Raw genomic sequence first — 13,088 nt, forward strand, 5'->3', positions numbered from 1 at the left:
TCCAAAACTTTTCTCCATATCACAAATGTAAGAAAGATGAGACGTTAGAGTTTAGATTCTCAGAATCCGGCCTATGAAAACATTTTTTAGCTACCCACTGATAAACGTTTCTCAACTTTCTCATCCATGACTCAAAGTGGGGAACATCAATGTCTCCTGCGTTCCTGCCACAAGCTCTGCCAGCCTAGCTGGTGAAGAATCATGTTTCTAACAAGCTCACCGCTCCTAGTTTGTCTCCACATCCAAAAGAATAAGAAAACCTGCTTCGCAAACATATGCTGATTAAAGTAGAATCACTGCGGCAAAAAGCAGGTTCAACTTTTGGGTCTAATTAGAAAGTGTTTCACCCAAAGTAATTTCCTGGAAATCATATACAGCACTAAATCAAAACTGTGTTCTTCAGAAACTCTTCTTGGAAACCTGAGTACCCGTGAGAAAAGGATCTTCAATCCACCTGGAATACACATACACGTTTCTAATCGGATTTTTAGCTGAGACAATGAGTGATTTCACTGCAAAAAACATGGTATTTCATATGTTACTTCAAGTCCTTTTTAAAATCCTTCTTTATGGTCTTTATTGTCCAAAAAATGAAGGGACCTTTAGCACCAATTCACAAGTACCTACCCCGCAAGATTCTGGCTGTTAAGTACTTGAAGTATTACATAAAAGGACAATAATGTTAGTGTTTGGATTTTAAAGTTTTAGGTTTAATCTACAAGATTCAGAAATACCTGCTGTTTAAAATTATCATTTTTCAAAGTCTGAAATAGTTTTCCCTCAAATTCCCCAAAATCTAGCATATGTGTCCTTTAGTTCACATCATCTGGCCAATGCTCTTTTTCCTTTGACTACCCTACATTCAAAGAAATATGTACCTAGCCAGTCAAAACATACATGTCAGAGAAGAGCAGAAAACTTTTAAAATGTAACGAAAAGCTGGACATCCACTTTGGTAAACATCTATTTCCTAATGCCACAAACAGGTGATTAATAAATATTTATTAGCTGACTTAGTGGCATTTTTATCTTCCCAATCTGATGTATAATGTATTATTTTATATAAATTATTATCTTGAGAGGAAAGCAGGATGTAATTTATAAGTTGCTGGTAAGAGCTTTAAAAATTAATACTGAATAGAAAGTAAATAATGCACTGAGTTAAAAAAAACACAAATACATCTTTTCTTTGATTTATTTAAAAAGAAACTTGGATTATAAGCTCACGATACAGAAGAATCATGAGTGGACCATACAATAAATGGGCCTTTCTGAAGATCACCAAGCTTCAGAAATACAGGAGCAGTTTTAGCTTTAAGGCCTAAGAAAAATACATTTCCACAATATCTTTAGATGTACTACATATTAAGATGTTGTGGGATAGAACTGCCTTCACTGGTAGATTAGGCATTTTGGCCACATAGAACGGCAAAAAAAAAAAAAAAAAAAAAAATTTGTTAGTACAATTCAATGTTTTAAAATAACTTAATATTTGCTAAAGTTGGATAAGTCACCAACTAGAAACTTGGGAGAATTAAGACCAAAAAACCTGAAATGTTTCCTCAATTTCCTCTTCAAGTTCTACCAGTACTGAAAATAAGAATTCTTAAGACTTCCCAATGGCATGAGGTATTTTTTTACTCTTTGAATATTATTTTAAAAAGCTATTTCATTTAATTTTCAGCTACTTAATCTTCAAACTATATACTAGTAATGTCCAACGTCTTGTGTTACAAAGAAGTAACCCTTTGTGGGGGTGGGGGGAGGCAATAACATTAACAGAATGCACCTTTAAACATATATGCGTGATTTTTATTCTAATATTACCCAGTTGTTATCTAAATACCATCAGGAGTCAGCTTTCTGACAAAAAGATCCTCTAGGTGAATTGGACCACATACTTTGCAATATATGAGCACACTTTATGTAATGACTCTATTACTAGAATATGTGCTGGCAGTTTCAGCTACTAAAAGCTGCTATTAAAGAAAACAAAGCTGGAATGGTAGAAGCAGAAACATGTGGCTGTCCCTGCAAAGCACTGAACGATGCGGCCAGTAGCATGTCAGCAGAAGGCTGTCCCAGGACAATAGCACCTGGTATGTACCCCAGGAGTTCTCACGGTGAATACTGTAGAAAAATCCTCTCATGCTTCTGGCACAGCAGGAGAAAAGGAATCATTTTAAGACAGCCAGCAGCAGTGTTCTGTTCTTAACATGGTCTGCTCTCCGGACAAACTACTTAACCTGAGCCTGACCCGCTGCAGTGTAACCAGAGCCTAACCGACATGGGGAAGGTAAATATCCAACTCCAGCCCACTCCAGCCTTCCTGTTTCACCAAAGGGGGATTTAAAAAAAAAAAGAAAAGCACATGTGAAGTTCATGGTCCAGAGGTATGGGCTCTATAAAAAAACTTAAAACTGACATCATTCTTAACAGTGATAAACTAGAAGTTTTCCCACTATATCAGCTAGGCTTGAAAACAGCTATGGACGCCCCCCTCACTGAGATCAGGTAGGCATGACAACAGGTATGGACGCCCCCTCACTGAGATCAGGTAGGCATGACAACAGGTATGGACGCCCCTCTCACTGAGGTCAGGTAGGCATGACAACAGGTATGGACACCCCTCTCACCGAGATCAGGTAGGCATGACAACAGGTATGGACGCCCCTCTCACTGAGATCAGGTAGGCATGACAACAGGTATGGACGCCCCCTCACTGAGATCAGGTAGGCATGACAACAGGTATAGATGCCCCTCTCACCGAGATCAGGTAGGCATGACAACAGGTATGGACGCCCCTCTCACTGAGGTCAGGTAGGCATGACAACAGGTATGGACACCCCTCTCACTGAGGTCAGGTAGGCATGACAACAGGTATGGACGCCCCCTCACTGAGATCAGGTAGGCATGACAACAGGTATGGACGCCCCCTCACTGAGATCAGGTAGGCATGACAACAGGTATGGACGCCCCTCTCACTGAGGTCAGGTAGGCATGACAACAGGTATGGACACCCCTCTCACCGAGATCAGGTAGGCATGACAACAGGTATGGACGCCCCCTCACTGAGATCAGGTAGGCATGACAACAGGTATGGACGCCCCTCTCACTGAGATCAGGTAGGCATGACAACAGGTATGGACGCCCCCTCACTGAGATCAGGTAGGCATGACAACAGGTATAGATGCCCCTCTCACCGAGATCAGGTAGGCATGACAACAGGTATGGACGCCCCTCTCACTGAGGTCAGGTAGGCATGACAACAGGTATGGACACCACTCTCACTGAGATCGGGTAGGCATGACAACAGGTACAGATGCCCCTCTCACCACTGCTCTTCAACATGACACCAGAAGTCCTGGTAACGCAGTAAGACATGAATAAAAGGCATCCAGATTGGGAAGGAAGGTTTAACAGGAACTAAACATATATAACATTCCTAATTGAGCCTACTCTTTACTGCTAACTCTGAACCAATCTATTCAGTATTTCTTAAGTAAACAGCATTAAACTACGTAATTTAAAACTACAAAATAAATGGACAGATGAAGTAGTATTTTCTTTTAAATGGCACACATACTACTTCTATGTCATTTTCAAGACTTCTGATGATTCAAATTTTCCCACAAAGTGTGGGACCTCAAAAATGTCCACAATAGCAACTCAATTTCCACAACACCTAAGCCAGAAGAGGGTAATGGGGAATCACTAACTGCTCTCCTCTTCGCACTCACAGAACCTGGTCACAACAGTGCGGAAGCAAGAGAAGGAGGGTGACTACGTTCCCCACTGACAGAATGTCATTAAGCAACTATGGAAGAAGGGAGACGACAAGCAAGAAAAATTATCCCAATGCCTGATGAAACGAAGCTAAACAACTGGAACTTTAATACACAGCTTAGTAAAATAACTGATGTTGAGCTCGACGTGACATACCGAATCTGAAGAAAAGTAATAATAGTTATAAAGCAACCTACTAGTTTTTAGTTTTGGTACTAGAGTACATTTTGCTCCATGACTATAGAAATTTATTCTATTTGAAGCATCATTAAGAGTCTAAAAAACATCTTGGTAAACAAGTTACAATGCTGGTTAAAATTTAACTACTTGAGTAAAGCTGATATTAGGATAAAATCTTTTTTAAAAAATTTAAGTCTAGGGGGATTGATTGGGGGAGGGAGATGAGGGTAAGGGGGATCAAATATATGGTGATGGAAGGAGAACTGACTCTGGGTGGTGAGCACACAGTGGGATCTATAGATGATGTAATACAGAATTGTACACCTGAAATCTACGTAATTTCACTAACAATTGTCACCCCAATAAATTAAAAAGAAAAATTTAAGTCTAAAAATATCAAGTGTTGGTAGAGATGGGAGCAACATAAACTCACACATCAGATAGAGTGTGAATTAGAACAACCATTTTGAAATTGATTTGGTATTATTTAGCCAAGTTGAAGAAATGCATATCCTACAACCCAGCAATTCCACCCCCACAGAAATGCAAGCTGTACAGGATACATGCGTAAGAATGGGCCAGCAGTATTGGTCATAATTCCAAAACATATATACTGTCTGCCAACAGAATGGATAAGCTGTTTATTCACATAACGGAATATATACATATTCGTGTGTGTGTGTGTGTGTGTGTGTGTGTGTGTGTGTGTGTGTAAAATGAAAAGAAACGAATACTGCTACACACAACAGGAATGACTCCTAAACACGTATTGAGTAAAAGAACTGTACACAAAAGAATACACAGTATAGGATTCCATTTACATACAATTAAAAGGCAGGTCACACTGCTCTGTTTAAGAATTCAGGGTTGTAGAGTACTACTGTACCAGCAAGGACAGGGTTACACTGAAGTCAGACTGTGACCTCCCTGAGAGGGTGAGCGATATGATCAGGAAGAGGCACTGCGGATCTGGGGGGCTTTAGCCAAAGCTCTGTTCTTTCAAGTGAGTGGTAATTACACAGATCTTCCCTTTAGAAAAATTTTGCTATACATGTTTTCTGCACTTTTCTGTATATGTGTCCATATATTTCACAGTAAAAAGAAACATTTATATAAACACCCTTGACTTCTTAAATAAAACACAACAGGCAAAAATTTCATCTTAATGATTAACGACAACTGATAAACTCAAGATGTATTTGAAATGCAAATTTAAGGGATGTGGATGACAAAGAATTGAACTAAAACATCCCAGGGCAAAGGAATTTTAGTAAAAAGTACACAAGGAAAGTGAGAATCTGGGTATTTACTCCTTTCAAACTGTCTGCGCCCAAGCACCCAAATGTGAGTGTACCCCACACAAGAGGCCCAGTAGTTTTCCTAGCCCACAGGAAATCATCTTACGTTGTTGATTTATCATCATCCATCCGCTAACCTTTCATAGCTAAAACACGGAATTCCAGATAACACATTACCAACTGCAGCCACACTCCTCCCTTCCTTGCACTATTTGTTCATGGTGGTGAAGGAAAGTAGAGAGAAACTGAATAATCTGTAGTGTTCGGAGGTGGATGATACCCCAAATTACAAATTTACTCTCATTAAATAATACTTCAAATCTTCAGATTTCTTATTTGAATATATATAATGTGCGTAACAAACTTTCTTCTAAATTTGTTAAAACAATATTTCCCACTATTAACAATATCCTAATCCAGTGAATTTACAAAGTGGTTTCACAGTGTTCAAGTGCCTCCGGGTGATGGAGCAGAAAACAAAGCAGGTGGTGGGGGCTTCAGTTTCCCTACAACCCTGCACTCCCCATTTACTTGTGTTTTATCTGTGCTCTTGCCCCATATTAAACTTCCAGTAAGAATAGGGAGGAGGAAAAAAAGTTTTCTCTGGTATTAAGTATATATATACAATCTGGAACCTCACTGAACTAAAAACCTTTGTTCTGCAAAAGACCTTGCATTAAGAGAATGAAAAGACGGTTCAAATAAACTCACTAAAGTCTTCTAAAAAACGAGAGAGAATGAAAAGACAAGCTACAAATGAGAAAACAGTATTTGCAGACCATATATATTTGACACAAAACTTACACCTAGAATATATGAAGAACTCTCAAAACTCAACAGTAAAAAATCAAACTATCCAATCAGAAAATGGGAAAAAACATGGAAAAAAATTCACTGAAAATGGCAAATAAGTAAGTGAAACATGTTCAATATCACCAGCCATTAGGGAAATGTAAATTAAAACCACAATGAGATAATCACTACCCATCTATTAGAATAGCTAAACTAAAAACCACCAAATGATGGCACGAATGTGGAAAAATTGCTGGTGGGAATGTAAAATGATACAGCCAATCTGGAAAAGAATCTGGCAATTCCTTGTAAAACGAAACATGCTCTTCCTATCCCAGAGAAATGAAAACTTACTTTCATGTAAAAATCTGAACATGTTCCCAGAAGCTTTATTCATAACAGCCTCCCAAACGGAAACAACGCGGATGAATGGGTGAATGGTTAGGCCAACTGTGGTACATGCAGACCATGGAATACTGCTCAGCCACATAAAGGAACTATTGATACACGTGCACAATTTAGATGGATATCAAGGAAATTACTGAGCAAAGCAAGCCCATTTCAAAAGACTACATTTATATAACATTCTTGAAATAGCAATATTATGGAGCTAGAGAACACAGCTTAGTCACTGCCAGGTGTTGGGGATGGTGGGGAGGAGAGCTGAGTGTGGCAATACAAACAAGGAAATGTAATGGCCCCTGAATGATGTTCTGTATCATGACTATAGTGCCATTATATGAATCAATATATGTGATTAAACTGCACAGAACTAAGTACAGATAGTGCATGGAAAATTGGTGAAAACCTGAATAAGGTTAGTGGATTGTGTCAATGTCCTAGTTGATACTATACTGCAGTTATAAAAGATGTGACCATTGCGGGAAATTGGGTGAAGAGTATGAGATTTCTCTGTACTACTATAATCTATTTTTATTTATTTATATGTATATATATGTATATATATATATATGTGTGTGTGTGTGTGTGTGCATATATATATATATATATATATATATATATATATATGTTTTTTTAAGGAGGGCGCAACTCACAGTGGCCCATGTGGGGATCGAACCAGCAACCTTGGTATTACCGTGTTTCCCGAAAATAAGACCTAGCCGGACCATCTTATATAAGACCCGGTATTATATATTACATTACATTAGACCAGGTCTTGTATTATATTATAATAAGACTGGGTATCATTTCATATCATATCATATCATATATTATATCGGGTCTTATATTAAAATAAGACCTGGTCATACATTAATTTTTGCTCCAAAGGACGCATTAGAGCTGATGGTCTGGCTAGGTCTTATTTTCGGGGAAACACAGTATTAGCACCACGCTCAAACCAACTGAGCTAACCGGCCACCCCTACTATAATCTACTATTGATTAAACGGAAATCTAGAATTACCTCAAAATAGACAGTTTAATTAAAAATATACAACTTAATTTACCATTACATTAACCCCTTGCTGAATCGCTGATACATACAGGGGCAGGGGGCAAAACCATTTAAATTTTCCCTTAGACACTGACTAGGAAATGTCATGCCTCTTTGGTGTTCTCTCTAAGGTGAAACTTTAAGACACAAAAGGAAAGGGTGTAGGCTGTGACCCAACTACATAAGTGGCGGAACAGTTGAACAGATTGTACACCTCATTCACTGTGGCATAACAACTGTTGATGAATCCCTTAAGTGCAAAAGATACCAAAATCATTCTGGATGCTATTTCAAATGTCTTTCAGGCTGCTGGCAAACTAGGCAAAGCTGAGAAATTTAGCATAATGACTAAACAATGTGGAAGTTTGGACAAAACTGAAGCTCTACAAAAGCATGAAAATGAGTCTGTATAAAAAGCTTCATTAAGATGACTGAGAAGAACTTCTCTGCAGAGAAAGAGGAAGATCAAGATGTTGGACCAGAAACTACTTCTGAAGTAAGTTCTGGATTTGTAAGTTCTGGATGGCTCTCCTGGGACCTTTGACTTTTAGATTGTACCGCTGAGGCACAAATTTGTGTGTTGTGTACTATACTGGATACAAGTTTGTCTTACTGTTTCTCTACTAAGAACTTTTTAAATGTGGTTTGTAATTGTAGCACTTTTTACAAAACTATACTTGAACAATTCTAAATTGTACATACTGTACAAAGTTTCTCAATATTCTTATTTCTATGTGGAACTTCATATCTTGCAGTGTCCTATAAAGATTAAATTCCTCCCCTTTCCTTCACGTCAGAAAAAAACACTTTCCCCCAGATACTGACTTGCTTCTTCAGACTGACTACAATTATCTCACAATAAAGATAACTGTACTCACCCAAGGTCTTCCTAAGATTCTGAAATACCTTATTAAAAGTGCCCTTGCTCCAAATCAAATCATCAAAAAACATTTATCCATAAATTCATATTTATCCTTTAAATCACGACTACTCAAATTGTGGCTTCTGAACTAAAAGTAAAGGCATCATCTAGGAACAGTTAGAAATTCGAACTCTCAGGCCCACCCTACCTTATTGAATCAGAATCTGCATTTTAAGAAGATCCCTAGGTAATTCCTCCGTACAAAAAAGTTTAAGAAGCACTTCTCCCGACATTCGAACCTTAAAAAAAAAAACTTTTAAAAGCCTTAGAACAATGAAATTTTCTAACCACCAACATTTTCATTTTATACTTTGGTTTACCTAAAACACTACCCTGTGTCTTAGCCTTAATTCACTAGTGGTTCATCTCAAAGTATGTTTCACTAATACTTTGTATTGAGAAAATGAAACTTTAAAGGGAAAAACAGAATCACATAAAGGTTAACCGACTGACTCTAAGTTCCCTAGCTAGTTAGTGACAGGAATCTCACTTTGATCCATTCATCCTTCTCCCAATCAACTATTTTTGTTCAAGATACATCGCAACCTTGCTGAATCCTTAATGCCATTTACCTGATTCTCAAAACTGGTTCTGCTTCCACTTAGCCACATGAACATGGGCAGAGTAGAAAAACTAAATTCAATTACAACACAGATTTTCTATAGTATCATTTTGTTAAGTTTTTTTTTTAAGAGTCTATGTACTCTTGCCCTAAACTGCGGCACCAATAGGGCATGGATCACAAAGAAGAGAGCAAAAAACTATAAAATCTAGTCACCAGACCCAGATGACAAAAAGCATTACTAACTGTGCACAAGACGGTCTCTTTCAACCTCATCTCCCTCTGCTTACCCTGGAAAATGGAACTTCAGATCTATCTAATGTGTCGAGATGTATAATACCCTAATGGATGAGAAAAAAATCGACAGAAGAGGAGTAGCTGGTAGCAATATTTCCCCCACACCTTATCTACACGGAGAGCTGCTCTCTTGGCATTCAGCTGGATGTGACAAATGAGAATTTCTTTAAAAGCTATAAAAGGCAACGAATTTGTAATTTCATTTAAAAAGTCATATTGACACCATTTTTTCCAAGGGACAGATGCTGGCTGTGGCAATGCAAATTAACAAAAACATCTACGTGACCACTATTAATTTTAAAATTAACCAAACGGCACTTTCATTTTACTTAATTAGAAAATAAAATATTAGTTGGTACAAAAGTAATTGCAGATTTTGCAATTATTTTTAAACTTTTAAACAGTAATTACTTTTGGCACCAACCTAATAAATGGAATCACTCTGAACAGTCCATCTTTAAAAAGAAGAGCACAGGCCATTAATCTATCATTATAAATCATTATAATTATAAATCATTATAGTACATTTAATGTATGTATGGAAAATTATATACTTACTTTCTGAATGAATTTCTCAACACTCTGTACCACATGTTTATAGAACTAAAAGAAAAAAAAGTATGGTTTTAAAATCTATTTGATTAGATTAGGATTTTCTTGCTAAGCACAGGGTTTGATTTAATATAGTTTCACAGGTCTATCAAAACAATGAATTTTAAACATGAATTTTGAGACAACCATTCATGTCACTCACCTTCCTAAGCAACTAGCTCTATGATATCTAATTAGTAAAGGGATCCTGGAAGTAGGTATATGGTCTGTGTATCTAAAGTGTGTTATGTCAACACAGATACAGAATTCTAGCTCAGTCGTTATGAAAGCTTATTTTCACAAATAGTTAGGCTGACAGCAAAATACTTGTGGTAAGCACACTGGCAGATGTATATTCTTACTTTGATGGAAGGAAAAGATTTCCTATAGTATCATTTTTTCACTAAATTAGGGTAGTAGGAAATGTACGCCGGGGAGTTGTTTTCAACTTCATTATCACCTGCTTCTCCCAGAAAATGAAACTGCAAGTATATATAATTAAATCTAGGACGTATAAGGTTCTAATGGATCTGCCAAAATGAATCAGCAGACATGAAGTGACCACACAGATTAAAAATTAGTTAATATGATACTATCAATTATGAGAAACTTTTAAGTTTTATAACCAACACTATGAATAAACCTGAAAATGAAAGAAAATGGAAATTAGAGATTAAACAAAAAGTTTCTAGAAGTTGTGCTTAATAAATTGTAAAATCTCCATGGCAATTGTATAATTAGCATATTTCTGTTTAAAGAACTGACTTGAATTATACTTCTATTTATATTTATGATCTCACAAATTACACTTTTATGAGCTATCCCTAGGCTAAAGAGACAAGAACATTGAGGTGAACTGCATCATAAAATTCAATTTATTTATAAAATCAAAAATAAAGGAAAACCACATTACTCATCATTAACAAGTGAAAATCTATAATAAGTTTAAGCTTGATTAAAATTTCCTTCCTAGAAACTAAGTTTACTCAACAGTTTAAGTTACTAAAGTAAAAAAGCTGAAACAACTACTTAAAAGTTATTAGGCACTTTATATGTAGGTGCCTATAGACATTTAAAATCAATATACAAAATATTAAATAATTACTCAGTAAGTGATATTTATTAAGTAATAATTTTCTGAAAACATCTTGACAATGCTTCTTGCTCCTATCATGTTTCCCTGAAAATAAGACCTAGCCGGACAATCAGCTCTAACACGTCTTTTGGAGCAAAAATTAACGTAAGACCGGGTTTTATTTTATTATTAGACGGCATGGCATGGCATGGCATGGCATATGATATATGATATGATATCGAGTCTTGTATTAATTTTTGCTCCAAAAGACACATTAGAGCTGACTGTCCAGCTAGGTCTTATTTTTGGGGAAACAGAGTAGTTATTTTATGTATTAACATATAACAGTAAAAATGCTTACTAAACTTTAATTCAAAGTTTATTAATTCACATAGGCCTTCTTCCACAATTACTCCATGAGGTTTTGTTGACAGTGTTCAATGTTAACAAGCACTCATGAAAATAATTATTCTCTAAATGCTGATTTAAAAAAAGCCAACAACTTACCACAACGTGAAACACAGTATTATAATACTTATATCTGATTTAAAAGGCAGTTCAAACTTCAACTTATATATATACTAAATGCAGTTTTAAAATAACATAATACTGCAAAACAGTTGGTCTACACTCTTCAAAAACATCAATGACAACAACAACAAACCACAAAAAGGCTGGGTGACAAGACAAATGAATGTAATGTGTGACTTTGGCTGCATCCTGAAAGAGCAAGGGTGCAGGGACAGCTACTAAAGGCAATATTGAGACAACTGGTAAATATAATGGGGACTGTATATTAGATAAAAGCATTGGATCAAAGTGAAATTTTTTTCCTTTATATTTTTTTATTAGTTTCTGGTGTATAAAACATTGTAAATAGACATTTATCATTTACACCCCGCACACAGTGATAACACCCCTTCACTAATCTAGTACCCTTTTGACATCACATACAGACATTACATTTCCACTGTCTCTATTCCTAATGCTGTACTCCCAAAGTGAAATTTCTTGCATGGGATCAGTGTATCGTGATTACTTAGGAACTGTCTTTGTTCTTAGGATATGTTCTTAGGATAAATATTTAAAGATTAAGTGCTATTACGAATGACTATGAAACTCTCAAATGATTCAGCCAGAAAAAGTGCGCATGCACGTGTGTAGAAATAAACCTAATGTAGCAAAATGTTCACCATTGGAAAATCTAAGGAAAGACTGTTTTAATATATTACATCTGTTTGCATATTTTTCAAAATAAAAATATTTAAAATAGCAGTAATAAAATAAAATACTAAAGTAGATCATGACGTTTAGACTCTTGACTGAGATGAACCTGGATGTAAATCCAGCTTGACTTATTCTCAGCTCTGCGAATTACTTAATTTTTCTTCCAACATCTAAAAAAATGGAAATAATGTTAACACCTATGCCTTAAGGAATCTTCCAATTAAAAAGTATTCTGCTCAACAAAAAAGTTAGTAAAAATGCATCAATTACTAATTTTTACAGAATGAAAATGATACCAATATACATGTTTGCACCTTCTCAGGATAATAAAAATCAGATCACAATGTAGAATAGTACAGCAAAGAAAACAAGAGACAATATTCTACACTAAACCTACCAGATACTCTGAAAAATCACTTCTTTGAAGAATTCTCTAGCTTAAATGTGTTTACTCATGACTGTCTTAGCCCCGCTTTGATTATTCTGCATATAAATACAGGGGTTTTAAGTGTAATGCTGTAAGATATTGACTACAAGTCTGAAAACTAAGACTTGGGCATTAAAACACTGCAAAATCATCTAAGTATATGAATTTTCTGCTAGAAGTAATTCTCTGTACCCAGGAATTTGTTAACGCCAATAGATAATGCTGCTGTTCAAAGACAATTTAAGATAATTGGTGCTCTGGTTATAGCTGATGTTCTTATTCAGAGCAGGGAAACATAACACCAAACACTCATGGATTATTACCTAAATAATTAAAATTAAGCACTCATTCATTACCAATTTTAACACCCTACTAAAAGCAGGGTGTCTTAGCTTTGGGGACAGGAACCTCTTGAGAGATGTCTGTGGCTGAGTTTCAAAAGGTCCCTAAAGCCAAGAAATTTTGTGCATGTGTGT

The 13,088-nt window shown here is 36.2% G+C and overlaps 1 protein-coding gene across 2 annotated transcripts in view; it reads right to left on the reverse strand.

Moving 5' to 3' along the window:
• Nucleotides 1–13,088, reverse strand: part of SCAF8 (SR-related CTD associated factor 8) — an 83,007-nt gene that overhangs the window by 38,727 nt on the left and 31,192 nt on the right. For both annotated transcript variants that reach the window (XM_081045164.1, XM_081045165.1), the window contains one exon: nucleotides 9,851–9,895. In XM_081045164.1, the coding sequence (XP_080901290.1) occupies nucleotides 9,851–9,895 (45 nt within the window). The remainder of the gene's footprint in view (nucleotides 1–9,850; nucleotides 9,896–13,088) is intronic.

Source organism: Rhinolophus hipposideros (genome assembly GCF_964194185.1).
Source record: "Rhinolophus hipposideros genome assembly, chromosome: 3".
Taxonomy (NCBI): domain Eukaryota; kingdom Metazoa; phylum Chordata; class Mammalia; order Chiroptera; family Rhinolophidae; genus Rhinolophus; species Rhinolophus hipposideros.